This window comes from Lampetra planeri, chromosome 25 (genome assembly GCF_965212315.1).
Source record: "Lampetra planeri chromosome 25, kcLamPlan1.2.h2, whole genome shotgun sequence".
NCBI classification, from domain to species: Eukaryota; Metazoa; Chordata; class Hyperoartia; order Petromyzontiformes; family Petromyzontidae; genus Lampetra; species Lampetra planeri.
Genome location: NC_136131.1, coordinates 1,111,726 through 1,127,421, shown reverse-complemented (window position 1 = coordinate 1,127,421; position 15,696 = coordinate 1,111,726). Strand labels below are relative to the sequence as shown.

Here is a 15,696-nt window from a genome sequence, read left to right as displayed (position 1 = left end):
TAGAGGGTACACGTTCAGATAATTAAGAACAGGTGACCGCAAGGTACTGTATATATGATTAAATAAATAATATACGTTGAGACGATTGGGAACGATGAGATAATAATTGAAGAAACGTGCTATCGTGGGGTCGAGGGCACTGTCCGAAAGGGCCGGGCCGAAAGGTTATATAGGTGGAGCGAGGGCCGCAGTCTGGGCGCTTGCCCAGGGACCAATGAGCTACGAGGTGGAAGACATCGGGGCTTTATGATCGCGGAGCGACGAGGTTGAAACTATCGGGGCTGACTGATCGCGGAATTGTAAATACGTTAAACACGTAGGCTTTTGTGACCAATATCATCCATAACAGCATCATCAGGTGGACAGGTGTCTGCCTGATGATGCTAGTTGTAATAACTGGCGAAACGTTGTACTCGGATTGTAAATGTTGTGGATTTACTCTCCAACACACCGGTGTGCTGTACTAGTGAAGTACCGGTAAGTACGCTGGACACCCAGGTTGAGGCACACGTATCTTTATTACAAGTTGTCGGTACAGGACAGCACTAGAGGGGGTAGCGGCCCCCTCACCCGGATAACTGGGGATACACCCTAGCTAATCCTGACCTAACCCCAAGTCCTCCACTAACGGGCTAGGGGAGGCTAACTGGCCCGACACTGGTGAGTCGGGCTACGGTCTCCGGAGTCCCAGGGTACTGACCCTGGTTCACGGAACCACGCCTCTGGCTCGATCCTCCGCAGCCCTTACAAGGGCGGCGTCGAGGGGAGTCCAGGGCTTCTAACTAGCAGATCTTCCTTCTTCCTCCTTCGTTCCCAGACTCAGCCACGAGCTCTCTCTGTCCTCCCCCTTTATACCCCCCGTCAGGATCACAACCCCCCAGGCTGCCTGATGCGGACGTCGCTGCGGGCACCCCCCCCGTGTACTCCCGGAGCTCCGCCCACTGTGTTTATTCCCCGTTGGATCCCATGCACCTACAGCCCTCCCGTAACAACCCTACATCACTCCCCCCATTACAGCTCGCAGCCGTCCCGGCTGCAAAAATTCCAATAAAGGAACATTTACCCCTCAACCCCGTGTGTGCCTCATTTTTTTTCAACAAAATGCAAATTGAACAACAACAACAAGAACAACAAGAAGAACAAGCACACCCCCGAAGGGAATGTCCGACGCACCCCCCCCCCCGTATAAATACGAAATCCGTAAAAGCGCGTATATACAACTAGCCAGGAACTCCCCCAGCACACACAGCACACCCACGACACACAACGCACCCACAACACACACACCCCGCCCACACACACAACACACACAATGTGGCAGGAGCGCACCACCGACGCAGCATACAGTAACCATGACACGTGAAATAAAAAAAAAAAATTCTTCTTTTTGTATATTATAAGAGTCTGCGCATCTTAGCGCGCGTCCTTGCCGCAGGCCCGTCACACGGGGCAACCCCGGACGGCGGACCATCCGGTGGCGGCTGTCCCTTTCGAGATGAGGTCGCGATTGAAGTGGCGCGACCGTCGGCATCACCCGTGTGGGTTGTAGGGCATGAGCCCGTCATTCCCGGTGCACCTGTGGGTGGGACAGCCGGCAACACATCAGGCGAGAGCAGCGACGGACCCTCCGAGTCGGTCGACCCCCCACATGCTTGGCCCCGCGCGTGTGGAGTGGGCCCTCGTACCGCAACAAACGGTTTTAGCCTAGAGGGGTGTACAAACCACCGGCGCCTGCCCCATTTGATTCGAACGCACTGAGGCCTCAAAACCTCGACAACCTCGACGGGCCCCGCCACGGGCGCACGAGTTTAGAGGAGGTCGCGAGTGGTACCTGGGGACAGTGCAGCCATGCCCTGTCCCCCGGCTTCCACTGCAGCACGTGCGCGCGAGCCAGCCTGAGGCGCTCGTTCGCCTTTTGACGCCTGTCAGAATTTAGCCTCGCAGCATCCCGCGCCTCAGTCAGTTTGTCAAGGTTAAATTTAACGTGTTCATCCAATTTAATTTTACCCAGCGGCGCGGGGATCTGCAGCTGTGCCGGAACAGGTGGGTCGGGTTCGCGGCCATACATAAGAAAGAATGGTGAAAATCCCGTCGCAGCATGGGGAGCCAATCTGTATGCCGCTAGAACCCCTTGAATTTGTAAGTCCCAATCAGTCTGTGAGTCCGAGACTTGCTGCGACAACATAGACGAGATGGTGCGATGCAGACGCTCGACCATCCCGTCCGTTTGCGGGTGATAAGGAGAGGTTCGAATTTTTTTCGTTCCTAGGAGATCACAGACTTGTTTTAGGAGTTTCCCGGAAAAATTTCTACCCTGGTCGGTCAGCAACCGCTCCGGAGCACCTTTGTCCATGACATAACCCTGGACAAAGGCGTCGACGATGGCTGCTGCCGACTGATTTGGCAGGGGCCAGGCCATAGGCCAGCGCGTAAAATATTCGACCCCAGTAAGCAAATATCTGTTACCCCTGGGGGTGGCGGGGAATGGCCCCAGAATGTCCAGTGCGACCAGTTCATTTACTCGGGAGACCTGGATGGACTGCAAGGGCGGGTTCGACTCCCGTGCCGGTGGTTTGCGCTGCGCACACCGAGGGCATGCTGCCAACAGATCAATGACATCCCTTGTCATGCCTGGCCAAAAAAAATTCAGCTGGAGCAAGGCGAGAGTTTTCTGGGTCCCCAGGTGGAGGAGGCGCTCATGCGCAGCCCACACCACCTTACCCCGTAATCCCGAAGGGACCACCAGCCGGTGACGGTGGGATTTGCTGTCCCAATGCATGAGCAACCCTGCGTGCATGCCCCAAGCGTCGGCCTCACCCGTCCCCCGCCCCCTCTCCCCGGCGCGACGACGCAACGCGAGGAGGGAGGTATCCTCCATTTGGAGGCGCCCCCATTCATTAACGGGCAACCCAAGCAGGGAATCTTTCCCCTGTTCCGCGATATCATTGGTGACCAATGTTTCGTCATTGGCGGCGGCCGCCAGGACCGGAACCATCATGTCCCCTGCCGGCTTGCAACGCCCAGACCCCAGGAGGCATGCGCATTCGGAGGCGGTTGGCATCCGTGACAGAGCGTCAGCGTTGGTGTGGCGAACGCCCTTACGGTAGGTGGTTTCGAAATCGAAATCCTGGAGGACCTCCAACCATCGGGACAATTGTCCCGATGGTTTTTGAACCTTCAGGGCGTACTGCAGTGCCGCATGATCTGTGCGGACGGTGAAATGCCGACCGTACAGATATGGGCGATACTGTTGGATGAAATAGACAATTGCCAACAGTTCCCTACGGGTGACACAATATCTTTGCTCTGCTGGAGACAACACCCGACTGCCGTACGCAACCACCCGTTCCACGCCGTCAACCACCTGGGAAAGCACACCTCCAATACCCGTGTTGCTCGCGTCGGTGTCGAGCAAAAACGGCCTAGAAAAATCTGGGTAAATCAGGGGAGGAGCCTTTACCAGGGCGTCCTGAAGGGAGCAGAAAGCAGCTTCCTCCTCCTGACCCCAGTGGAACCGAACCCCTTTAGATGTTAACGCGTGTAGGGGTTTGGCAATCGTTGCAAAATTAGCGACGAAGCGTCGGTAATATGATGCGAAGCCAATAAAACTCCTGACCTCTCCCACCGAGGTGGGAGTCGGCCAGGAGCTGACACACTGCGTTTTGGCGGGATCGGTAGCAATACCCGAGCGCCCTACGATGTGCCCCAAATAACGCACCGACTCGCGTAACAAATGGCATTTCTGGGGCTTAAATTTCAAATTAGCAGCCCGCATCTTTAGGAAAACCGCCCGCAACCTCTGGAGATGTTCATCAAAAGTTTTACCAAAGACAATAACGTCATCCAAATAAATCAGGCACGATTCCCATTGCAATCCAGCCAAAACCAATTCCATCAATCGCTGGAAAGTTGCCGGCGCTGAGTGTAAGCCCATCGGCAACCGGTTGAATTGGAACAGGCCGTGCGGTGTACGGAAAGCAGTTTTAGGCTTAGAATCATCGTCCAGAGGAAGCTGCCAGAATCCCGAAAGTAAATCTAGTGTGGAGAAGAATCGCGCTCCCGCCAAGGCGTCCAGCGATTCGTCCATCCGTGGGAGCGGGTATGCGTCGGCAACCGAAATTTTATTAAGGCGCCGAAAATCCACGCAAAACCGCAACGAGCCGTCCTGCTTTTTAACCAGGACGATCGGCGCTCCCCAAGGGCTGGTGGAGGGAGAAATGATGTCGGCGGCTAACATGTCATCAACAGCCGATTTGACATGGTCCTTTTCGGCGGGACTTAACCGAAACGGATTTTGGCGAATTGGCGCGCTGTCACCCGTGTCAATATGGTGACGCAGCAGGTGAGTGCAACCCAAATCATATTTATCCCGACTGAAAACGTCGGAAAATTCCCTCAGTAGCGTTCTAAGCTGTTGGCGCTCTGAATTTGTCAGGTCCGTCGATCCCGCACAAAGCGCGTCGAGCCACACTTCATCGCTGTCCGAATGTGGGAGCATTCGGGAAGCAGTGCCAACATGGTTCGCGACAGGTTCCTCGCAGGGTACCGGCGTCGCGTGAGCGAGCACCGTCCCTTGAGGAACCACCACTGTCTGCGACCCCACATTGAGGACCGCGATGAAAGGGTCCTCGTCCCCTCTTACGACGGTCTGGGCCGGAATCAAATGAGGTGCATTAACCCCGGCCCTAGACGGTCCCAGCAAAACACCCTGATCCCCTACGCCCTTAGCGAAGGGCTTACGAAGTTTCAGAGGCACTAGCATTTGAGCTCCCGGCGGCACACTAACGGTTCTGACGACGAACGCCGGTACCGTCGCGAACGCCGTCCGAGCCGCCGCAGGGGAAGGCAGGAAGGCCATGCGTCGCCCTGACGGAAGCTCAATGCATCCTTGGTCGATCAAAATACGAATTGGCATTTTGCCTAAGAAATCCGTCCCCAGCAGGCACGGAACCGCCAGCGAGGAGAAAACGAAAATCGGCCCCGACAATTTGATGTCCCCGATACAAATTTGCGCGCGAATCTGTCCCATGATGCCCAGAGAGCCCCCGTTAGCGGCATAGAATGGGACGTTAACCGGCAGTAAGGGCCGGCTTTGTACAGGCAGAATATTGTAAATTAACTCCGAAATGATTGTCGCCGATGCCCCCGTATCGACCAGGATGCGTACCTCTACCCCGTCAACGTGTCCGACCACGGCCGACGACCCTGACGACGCGGCTACCACGCGATGGGCCAACACGGACCACTGTTTGGGCTCGATTCGAGTCCCCGCAGTGATCCGCGTTGGGCCGTCGCAACGCAACATCGGCCCCCCGTTCGTTGTGGTGCGAGAGTGTGCAACGGGTGGGTGCTTTGGCCAAACATGTGTGGTGCCGCGACTCGCCGGATCATGTTGCTGGAGCTTGGGAGGAGGAGGCCCGGCGTCCCGTCGAGGCGTCGTCCCGCGCTGTCGAGGCGAGCGGCACCCCAAGGCGACGTGGCCCCGAACGCCGCAGTTGAAACACCGCGGACCCCCCGGCGGAGACGATGGACGGTCGAACCGGCTTGAGCCGTCCCGGCCCGCCCGTGCTCCTTGCGCCTGTTGCCGTCGGTGGTCGACGGCGTAGAGCTCCTCCGTCTGAAGGGTGGCTGCAGCCACCGCACGCCCGGCCGATGCCCTGCTGGCTTTCCGCCGCAGGGACAGAAGGTTGGCGTGAAGGAGGCGCGCCGCCTGAAGAGAGGTCATCTCGGCGTCCTCCTGTGCGACGACAGCGATGTCCAGGTCGTCTGCCAGGAGGGGGATTTTCTCCGTTACCATCGCGTCCACGCCGTCGTCGTCCATACGGGGAAAAGCCGTTTTGGCCAGCGCCAGGAGGCTCGTCCTGTATGCCAGGGGCGACTCTTTTTCACCCCGCTTGCGGTCGTAGAACTGCTGTCTGCATTCTGCAGATGGTCCATAGACCCCAGCCAGCAGTTGTAGCGCCCTCGGCAGAGTAGAACGCTTCTCTCTTGGCGCCGATGTGAGGGCGGCGAGCGCGTCGGCGTCGAGGAGCGCCGGCAGCGCGCAGAGGGCTTCGTCGTCCGACCACCTAGCCATTTCTTGGTGGACGATGAAGCGACGCTGGAAGCCGCCCCAGTCGCCCTCCGCGCCAACAAATTCCTTCAGCGGAGGTAGCCGTTGTTGCAGCGCAGCGTTCGCCTTGGAAGTCTGCAGGCTGCTATCCCCAGGACTCGGCTGTGCGTCGGCGCGAATGGCAGATGGAATCGCCTGTCGCAGCCGTGATGACGTTCCCGCCGCTGGCGATGATGCGGCTGTCCCAGCGAGAGCGGTGTCGGACCCAAGGTTTAGCCCGGCCACGCCCTCTGCAGCTGCCGTGGCGATGGCGGGAAATTCAAAGTTGGAGTCTTCCGAAATGGCGGGAAGGCGCTCCGGTCGTCGACTCCCCTCGCCCCGTGGTGGACCACCAGCCCCCAGCCGCGTGATGTTTTCCAGCGTGGCGGCAGCGGCATACAGCAGCTCCGCCAGCCTCTCGTGAGCCAGCCGTAGCGCGTCTGGCTGCGGCCCCTCTTCATGCCGATGCCCCGGCAGGAACGCGTCAGGCCCCGGCTGTACCATGTCTTGGTGAGCCGTCTCGGGCTCAACGATTTCAGCAGTGTCCTCGTCCGGCACTCTGGCTCGAGCTGTCTGACGTGTTTCCATGTTCGTAATACTTCTGACACCAGATGAAGTACCGGTAAGTACGCTGGACACCCAGGTTGAGGCACACGTATCTTTATTACAAGTTGTCGGTACAGGACAGCACTAGAGGGGGTAGCGGCCCCCTCACCCGGATAACTGGGGATACACCCTAGCTAATCCTGACCTAACCCCAAGTCCTCCACTAACGGGCTAGGGGAGGCTAACTGGCCCGACACTGGTGAGTCGGGCTACGGTCTCCGGAGTCCCAGGGTACTGACCCTGGTTCACGGAACCACGCCTCTGGCTCGATCCTCCGCAGCCCTTACAAGGGCGGCGTCGAGGGGAGTCCAGGGCTTCTAACTAGCAGATCTTCCTTCTTCCTCCTTCGTTCCCAGACTCAGCCACGAGCTCTCTCTGTCCTCCCCCTTTATACCCCCCGTCAGGATCACAACCCCCCAGGCTGCCTGATGCGGACGTCGCTGCGGGCACCCCCCCCCCGTGTACTCCCGGAGCTCCGCCCACTGTGTTTATTCCCCGTTGGATCCCATGCACCTACAGCCCTCCCGTAACAACCCTACACTAGTAACGAATTGGCATGTTCTGTTTACGTGACAAACCTTATTAATTGGCTGTGTCAGGTGGTGGCGCATTTAACGACACATTTATATTTATGCTATCTAACCCAAAAAAAACTATATTGTAAATACATTATTCTTTAGAAATAAAGACTTCACCTTTTTAAGAATGGACGTCTCCAAGGAGCTTATCTACACTGGTGGCAGTGGTGGGAGCTCAAGTGGAAGAAGAGGCGTCATCCCTAAGTGCCCTGGGTTATTGAGACCTGGAGACCAGCGGGAGCCGGAATCCACTGGTGGGTACGTTCACAAAGGAGGCGGAGGCCCCGCCGCAGACCGGAAAAATACCGCCAAACCAGGAGAGCTCCCAGGACGGCTCGAAGCAACTCGACGAAGATCATCGAGGAGAGGGAAAGAACCGACGCTGCGGGACCTGAGCAGCCGCTGATTCCCACAGTCCGAAGAGCCGAACAGAGGCAGCCGCTATTCCCCACAGGGCGGCGAGCCGATATCCCCGGGCTGGAGCCACCACCTCCCCTTGCCACGCGGCAAGTCGAGATTCTGGAGTCGGAGCCACCGCCTTTCCCAGCAGCACGGCGGGACGAGATTCCGTAGCCGGCACCTCCCCTCGCCACACAGCAAGCCAAGGCCGATCAACCTGTCTGGCCGCCGTTGCTGGCTCCACCGCAGACTGCAGCCGCCCTACTCACGCCCAAACTACCACCCCGGCTGTTAGTTGAACCAACGCGGGGTCTGACGAAGTGAATATGCAGGTTGGGACCCCTTAAAGAATTCACGGCCAGCGGAGGCCTTTGTAAAGCGATTCGAGGCAACGATCAAAGTCAGTGGATGGAATGAAGAGGAGGCCCTCCGAGCGTTACCCACATTGCTCGATGAAAGAGTGCTGATGGCCTTCTGCACCATCCCTGAGAGTCAACGCACCACGCTACAGCAGGCATATGAACAGATGGCAGAGATTTTCTGCCCTCCGTCTACCGCCAGGCAACAATTTTCAACCCGGCGGCAAGAAGATAACGAACCGCCGATGGCATATCCCGTAGCACTCTGTTGGCGTTCGCTAAGGTGGTGTTCCCACAGATGGACGGGCGGCCAGGGACGCGCTGGTCGCGGAATGAATGCGGGGCCTCATCCAGGGAAGCGTCCTTGTGCTGCCCATTGTACCCGAGAACGACCAGACCTCCATGTGGTTCACGAGATGCCTCCAAGCACATGAAGAGGCAAGAGCGCCATCCCAGATGGCGGCAGAGGTGACGGAGATCGGAGGAGCCAGAGAAGCAACAGAACCAACGGGAGCAGCGGCGTCAGCGGCCACCACTGGCCCCAGCATGGGCAGTGATCTACAAACAACCTTGGCGGAGATGGTGGCAGCCATCCGTGAATTCAGCAGCCCAAGGTGCGATGGACAGCAGCAGCAACCATGGCAGACCCGCGGAGGGACCTCGGAACGAGCCGAGATAAACTGCTACCGCTGCGGGAGGCCGGGCCACATCGCAAGATGATGCCGGGGTGAAGTTGACTTGATACAAGCAAGCCATCTCTGAGCAACAAAGCAGGACTTCACAAGAATCAGGCTAGTCGCGGCACCACGGCCACCCGGCCAAACCATGCACACACCTCATCATCAAACCCCTCGCCATCCTCATCTGCACACCACTCGATCGCAGCGACCTAGTGCGACACGGCAGGGCAAATTTGGCTGACATCAAAATATTAAAGGAAAAGGCTAGCGAGACGCGCTGTAGCGGTGGCCACAGGGACATCAGTGCTAGCAGGAGTGATAGGGGGAAATCCCGTTAAGGTATTGGTGGACACGGGAGAATCAGTCACCATCATATCCACGCTCGTGTTCGACATGCTACCTATGGCCTAGAACCAATACACAGTAAATTTGCTGTAGCAAATGGGGGTAGCTTGAGAATTGTCGGAAAAGTAAAGATGGAAATTCGCATAGGAGAAATTTGTATATCAGCCTCGGTATTGGTCTCTTCATCGCTAGCATTTATTGGGAACTGATTATCTAGGTTGGTTACCCATTAGAGTCCTAATCGACCAGGACTGTATAGAAACACCGTCGGGAAGACTAATGTATTTTTTGCGGCCAAACACAGAAACAGGGAAAACCTCCAGAGTACAGGCCCTGGTAAAGGAATCAATGGTGATTCCGCCGCTGGCGCAAATGTTGATTCCATTTCGCTATCGCTCACCGCTAATTACATCACGTGAGGACACACCGATTATAGTATCACCACTAGGGCCAACTGTTAGGTGGCATTCATTAGCGGCGGCGGACACTATTTTGAGACGGAACCAAAGATTGTGCAAACATGTTATAAACATTATGAGACCTCCTTTACCAGTGGCAAAATATAGTAATAGGTTTTTACCCTTTCAACTGGTACAAAAACTGACACCTTTGTACAAGGGATCATGTTTGCAATAACCACAACACAAGCAGTCAAAATGCAAACAAAAAGAAACAACTCTGATAATGATATGCACTGTCCTTGAAGTTGATTGGTCCACACCCGAGACAGCTTTTCTTAGAGCCTAGTCTCCATTGGTGTTGGACCACACAAAGGTGTCAGTTTTTGTACCAGTTGAAAGGGTAAAAACCTATTACTATGTTATAAGCCTATCTGAGTGGGCAGTTACACGACAGATTTCCCCCGCAGGCAAAATACAGTAAGAAGTAGTACCGGAGGATATAAGAAGTAAAGGACGTGGTAGGGTCCCCCTGGGCGGAAGAGATAATTCAGCAGGACCCAGAATTGACCCAAGGGCAAAGAGATCGACTGGAAAAGTCTCCTACAGGAATTCGAGATTTTCAGTCAAGGCCCATATGACCTCGGGTGCACCGACTCGTAGTCTGGGCACTTGCCCAGGGACCAACAAGCTACGAGGTGGAAAACATCGGGGCTGACTGATCGCGGAGTTGCAAATTCTTTAGAAATGAAGACTTCACCTTTTTAAGAATGGACGTCTCCAAGGAGCTTCTTTACAAAAGTATAACGTGTCCACCCAATGAATGCTACTTTCCAAGCAATACATCCATCATATTGTGTTTTTCAAAGCAAAGTTGTTTTAGGTTGTAAAATCTAAGGAAGTTTAATAAAAAGGGGGAAAAAAATACAAAATTTGATTTCCCCTGCGTTATTACTTCTTTCCATGTCATTTCAGAGCACCAGCCACAGCTGCTATACTTGTGGCCCGATGCCCGTGCAATACAGAATTGAGTAAACATGTGGCTGGGTATGGGTATGGGGAGTGATCGTGTAACATTGCCACCCGAGTTCGATTCCTGCTCAAAGACCAACACTGGTGACAATGATCAGAATCGGTCCTGGGCCTCCCCTAGGTCAACTCAGCCTTAAACGAGTACCTAGTGTGGTGTGTAGAAAACATCGCCACTAGGGAGACAAAGACGGCCGGCTGTGGTTCTGGCCACCCATCTCCTCCTTGTGCCGTGCTGGCCTTCATTGGTGCTCGCTAACAGCACTTGCCCCAACAGTCTGTTAAGGTTATGCGGGGGGTCTTTGTCTTTAGTAAGGGAGCTGGTTTGCAAAATATCCGGGACGAATACAAGAGGTCGTGATGGAGAGTGAATGTATCAACTCTTTTAAGCAAATGTGTTAATGGTAACATATATCAAAATTATAGGTTAGATAATTGGACCATATGCAAAAATACATCCACGTTCAGATCAAGTACATTATGGGAGAATACGCTACATTGCCACATTCACCCATTAGCGGCAGCTTATACATACACATAGATTACACATTTTGTTTTTGCTTATAGTGTTTATATATATATTTAAACATGTTTTATATTTTCATAGAGAAAATATTGACGTAACAAAATTGATAGCCATATTTAGTCTTCATTTGTACTGGACGTCCTCGGCCGTGCGATATACCATGTGCGTGTGGGTCCCTCGACCACCCGCTATTAAAAACTAAAAGTATTTGACCAGGTAAGGCCTACTGAGCTATGTAGCTCTTTTTCAGAAGCGACCTAGCCACAAATGATAGCTTTAGAAGCAAGTCGATTCTAAATGTGGAGGGAAAACCCGGAGGACCTGGAGAAAAATCCACACAACCACGGGGAGAGAGACACGCACGCACCAAATACACAGCAGCAGGCGTCAGGGTCGTGATGGAACCCACGACCTCCTGTACACCAGGCGAGGTAGTTAACATCTCATAGCCACTGTGGCGCCCCTACACATCCAGCACGTAGCTCCCCAGCCACAGAGCCAGCCGTGAATAACAAACACGGTACCACCACCACACTCGTTGCTAATCAAATGTGTGAGTCGTACTCAACCCCACAACACGCGATCAATCGGTCATCTACTGTAGTGAACCCACGTGTGACTGGTGAACCCACGTGTACCTGGTGAACCCACGTGTACCTGGTGAACCCACGTGTACCTGGTGAACCCACGTGTGGCTGGTGAACTCACGTGTGGCTGGTGAACCCACGTGTACCTGGTGAACTCACGTGTACCTGGTGAACCCACGTGTGACTGGTGAACTCACGTGCACCTGGTGAACCCACGTGCACCTGGTGAACCCACGTGTAACTGGTGAACTCACGTGACTGGTGAACTCACGTGTACCTGGTGAACCCACGTGTGACTGACTGTGGTGCTGCGGAGGACAGAGGCGGTGCCCCCCCCCCCGACCACCGCCTGATCCACAGCAGCACCGGAATCCAGAATACCCCCCGACACCCAAACACATAACACGCCAAGTCCCCGGTTAACCCGGAACGGGTGGTAACCCGAGCCAAGAGCTAGTCCCCTTGAGAGCCGCGTGTCGGACCCCTTGTGGGGGCTCCGTGCCCCCCCCCCCTTGTGGGGGGCTCCGTGGCCCCCCGGGCCCCTCCTCACCCGCCCGCAGCAGGAGCCGCACACAGCGGTCGTGGCCGCCGTGGGCCGCGTGGTGCAGCGGCCTCCAGCCGCGATTGTCGGCGGCGTCCGCGGGGCGGCCTCGGCGCAGCAGCCGCGAGAGGAGCCGCGAGTCCCCGGCGCGGGAAGCGACGGAGGCGGAGCAGAGCGTCGCCTCGTAGCTCTCGGAGAAGTCCATGCACGGCGTCCACGGCCTCTCCCTCGACACCTCTCTGGAGTACTGTCCAGCACCCCCCCTTCCTCTCCCGACAGTGAATATCAACAGGCAAGCGCAGGCGTGCAGGAGTACCCCGGATGGAACGCGGCGAGCACGGATCCGTGCCCTGCTGCACGCCGCCGCCCTCTGCAGGTCGGTGTGCAGTCGTGCTGCAGAGCAAACCGAACCTCCCCCCCACCCCCCCAGGCTCTGGAATGAGACGGACCACCAATGTGATGGCTCTTCTCTCCGTACGAGGGAAGCCAATCCGGTGTCAACGGGAAAAACCCCGCGAACTGGATTTGAGCGATGGCTGGAAGAGTGATCCGTGCTCCGTCAACCGGGATAAAAGAAAACCCCGGATAACCAGGCCACTGATAACCGAAGTTGTACTCTACATACTAATGTAATGGTGCACACCACGTCCATATAGGATGTACAGTTCTCTGGTTGTAACAGCTGCCATTTTTCACAATCTCTACCGTACACATAATTACTCATTCGCAGTCTTTTCAATTACACTTTATTGAAAGTTTTGCTAAACAACCAGCAAAAACACAAATATGCATGTTTAGTAATGAATCTCGGCAACACATCGCTAGCATTCCGACACATACAGCGCCCAGTTAACACCAACACGTGTTATCTTATTGTGCACTTCCAAATAATCCAAACTCCTCACACTTCTCCATCACTCATCTGCTGGTGGGCAGACATACGGTAGATGTTTTACTGCCGTTTAATTCTACAACTAAAGAGTAACTTAAGGTATAACAACGTAAGTGGGACTCTGCATGCGCAATGTGATGTAAACAGTTTAGATGGAGTGGTGACTGGTGACCCTGTCGATTACACCTGCACATCATGGTGGCTTTTAAGATTGGTCGCTTTCCTTCTTGCAAGTTATGCGATTTGTTTTTGCTGATCTTGGAAATATAATTGTGGAGGCGTGGTGCTGTGTATTTTATAGTTTTGTGTCGAACTAGGAGGACCCATAACATCAAACGGAGGGTTTAATTTGGTGATTTTGAATTTTTTTTGGGTTTGGCCATGTTTGTTTGTTGTAGTACGGAGTTAGACTGATGGCCTTAATCTTGTCGTTGTTGTTGTTTGACTTGCATCCCACTGGGATTTTTGCACACAGCGTTGATGTATGGTGCTTTTTCTGCAATATTTTGCTGTCTTTTCTTGGATTTTCTGTTTGCACATAGTCACTTTAAGATGTTTTCTTGTTCATGTTTTTGTTTTTTGTTTGTTGCGGTTGCACCCGATTCAAGAGCCGAATGGCTCACGGGACTATACCAAATAAATGAAACTGAAAAAACTAATTTGGCAGTTCAGCATTTGTCCAAGCAAGCCTGCCTCTACTGATGAGAAGATGAATGTCGACACTGGTCCAGAGTTCGTATGTATTGAACCATTGCTGGAAATATGCACTCTTCGAAGACTGTGGCGAATGGGATGCGTAAAAAGTACTTTTATATTTGTAGGTGGAGGGACAGATGTGGGTGGGATGTGAATTGTCTGCTTAGTTTGTTGAAAACTCCCATTTGAGGTATTTTTGGGCTTAGTTGACCATCTTTTTAAAAAAGCATCTATTTGTTTATTTCTGTGAGGTGTTAATGTATTAATTCACGTTGGTGTGTTGAATAAGTGCAAACTATGTATTCTATCAGAAAAAAATACCCATGCAGGAAGCTGAGAGAATATAATATTGAAACTTGGTTCAGAAGTCAGTGTTGAATGGGTAGTCTTTGTGGTCCACAGCCCTGTCAAAAGTACACACAACACGACACGATAAGGCAATTCACACACAAATAAAAAAAATATTGTTACACAGTTGCTGAGCACAGGGCGAAAGGCCCAAAACTTCAAGCAATAAACAACAAACAGCACGATCAATGTTGTAATATATAATAGTTAACATGGTTCTTAAACAAGGTGACAGGAGCTTGAAAAAAGAGATGGGACAGAATGCCAAATTGGAGCAGTGCAAGGGAAGAAGAAAAGTGTTGTGACCTGCAGTGTGGTGCTCATGATAAATGTGTGAATGGAAAAGCAGTCGGTACCCATGCTTCAGCATGGTATACGTTGGATTGTATTGACCTTGCATTCTCAGTGGTGGCATGTAGACATTGTATGAAGGCCAGAGAATCCTCACATTGGTATTATTACATTTGTGCCCACAAGAAAGTCTCACCGAGTCTCTTGACTCTTTTTCAGGAGGGCCCTAGCAAGATTTTGCTATAACTTCCAATAGAGTAATTTTGCAGGTAATTTGTTAAATTTTAACCATGACCTTGACATAAAATGGATCTTGCGAATGACATCACAGGATTTTTTTACATCCACTGTGGAGATGGTGCATATTTATAAAGTTAATACACCCGCAGTATTAATCATGGCAACAGCTGGAATCACACTGTGAACCTACACAACAAGAGGAAAATGCGCTACCGCTGGGCTGCGTCACCCCCCCCCCACCCCCCCAAATAACTCAAATGCTGGCAAGCAGAGGAGATGAGAGTGTGCACACGGCGAACACCAAGCGTCCTTCAGGCCAAATGACACCCGTCAGCCTGGCAGAACATTGGTGCCATGGTGGCAGGGTGTGATTGTATGATGGTGGCAAGATTGATGGTGCCACGGTGTGATGTTTCCCAAAGTTACCATTGCATTGGGCAGGCCCTCCAGTTCTTGTTGAGGGAAGTCAAGGATTTCATGTCATCTGCAGTCAGCTCAAAATCAAACACCTGCGGACATGGATATCAACTGCATATTAGCGTATAACCCTACCAAGAGCCTCTGATTGTCAGAAGAATAGTGGGCTTTGTGACTGTACAATGGAATACATTTCTGATGTACAATGGAATACATTTCAAATATCAGCAAACTGCCTCCCAAATATAGTGCAAGTATGATGTATTTCACCTCACAGACTCCAAATACACATTGTTTATAGTTATTTCAATATGCATTTTGGAAGCAAGTCTACTTTTACTGGTAGGAACCTCCTGGTTACACCAGCCCACAGGAGATTATTGTGTCCGTCCGTCGTGCATCCAAAAGTGGGAGGGGTGGGGCTGGGTGGGGAGGGTGGAGAGGGGCTGGGTGGGGAGGGTGGAGAGGGGCTGGATGGGGAGGGTGGGGCTGGGTGGGGGGTGGGAGGGGTGGAGCTGGGTGGGGAGGGGCTGGTCACCCCGTGGTGCCCTTATAAAACTCAACGTTTAACCTACTCACGCCGGTTTGTGCCCACCCTCACAGTCGGCCATATTTGCGTTCCTACCAGCTCCCTCCGCAGAAATGTATTTGAAGTGCATAAGATCTGATGGGA

General features: G+C 53.4%; 2 protein-coding genes across 3 annotated transcripts in view; both read right to left on the bottom strand.

Moving 5' to 3' along the window:
• The window catches only part of ASB3 (ankyrin repeat and SOCS box containing 3), a 44,152-nt gene extending 31,712 nt beyond the window's left edge, over positions 1–12,440 (bottom strand). The window contains exon 1 of the mRNA XM_078605887.1: positions 12,149–12,440. Coding sequence (XP_078462013.1) covers positions 12,149–12,344 — 196 coding nt within the window. The 5' untranslated portion in view covers positions 12,345–12,440. The remainder of the gene's footprint in view (positions 1–12,148) is intronic.
• Positions 12,441–12,871: 431 nt separating this feature from the next.
• Positions 12,872–15,696, bottom strand: part of LOC144727213 (aldo-keto reductase family 1 member B1-like) — a 40,474-nt gene continuing 37,649 nt past the window's right edge. For both annotated transcript variants that reach the window (XM_078605885.1, XM_078605886.1), the window contains exons 10-11: positions 15,033–15,115; positions 12,872–14,131 (exon numbers count right to left, since the gene is read on the bottom strand). In XM_078605885.1, the coding sequence (XP_078462011.1) occupies positions 14,089–14,131; positions 15,033–15,115 (126 nt within the window). In that variant the 3' untranslated portion in view covers positions 12,872–14,088. The remainder of the gene's footprint in view (positions 14,132–15,032; positions 15,116–15,696) is intronic.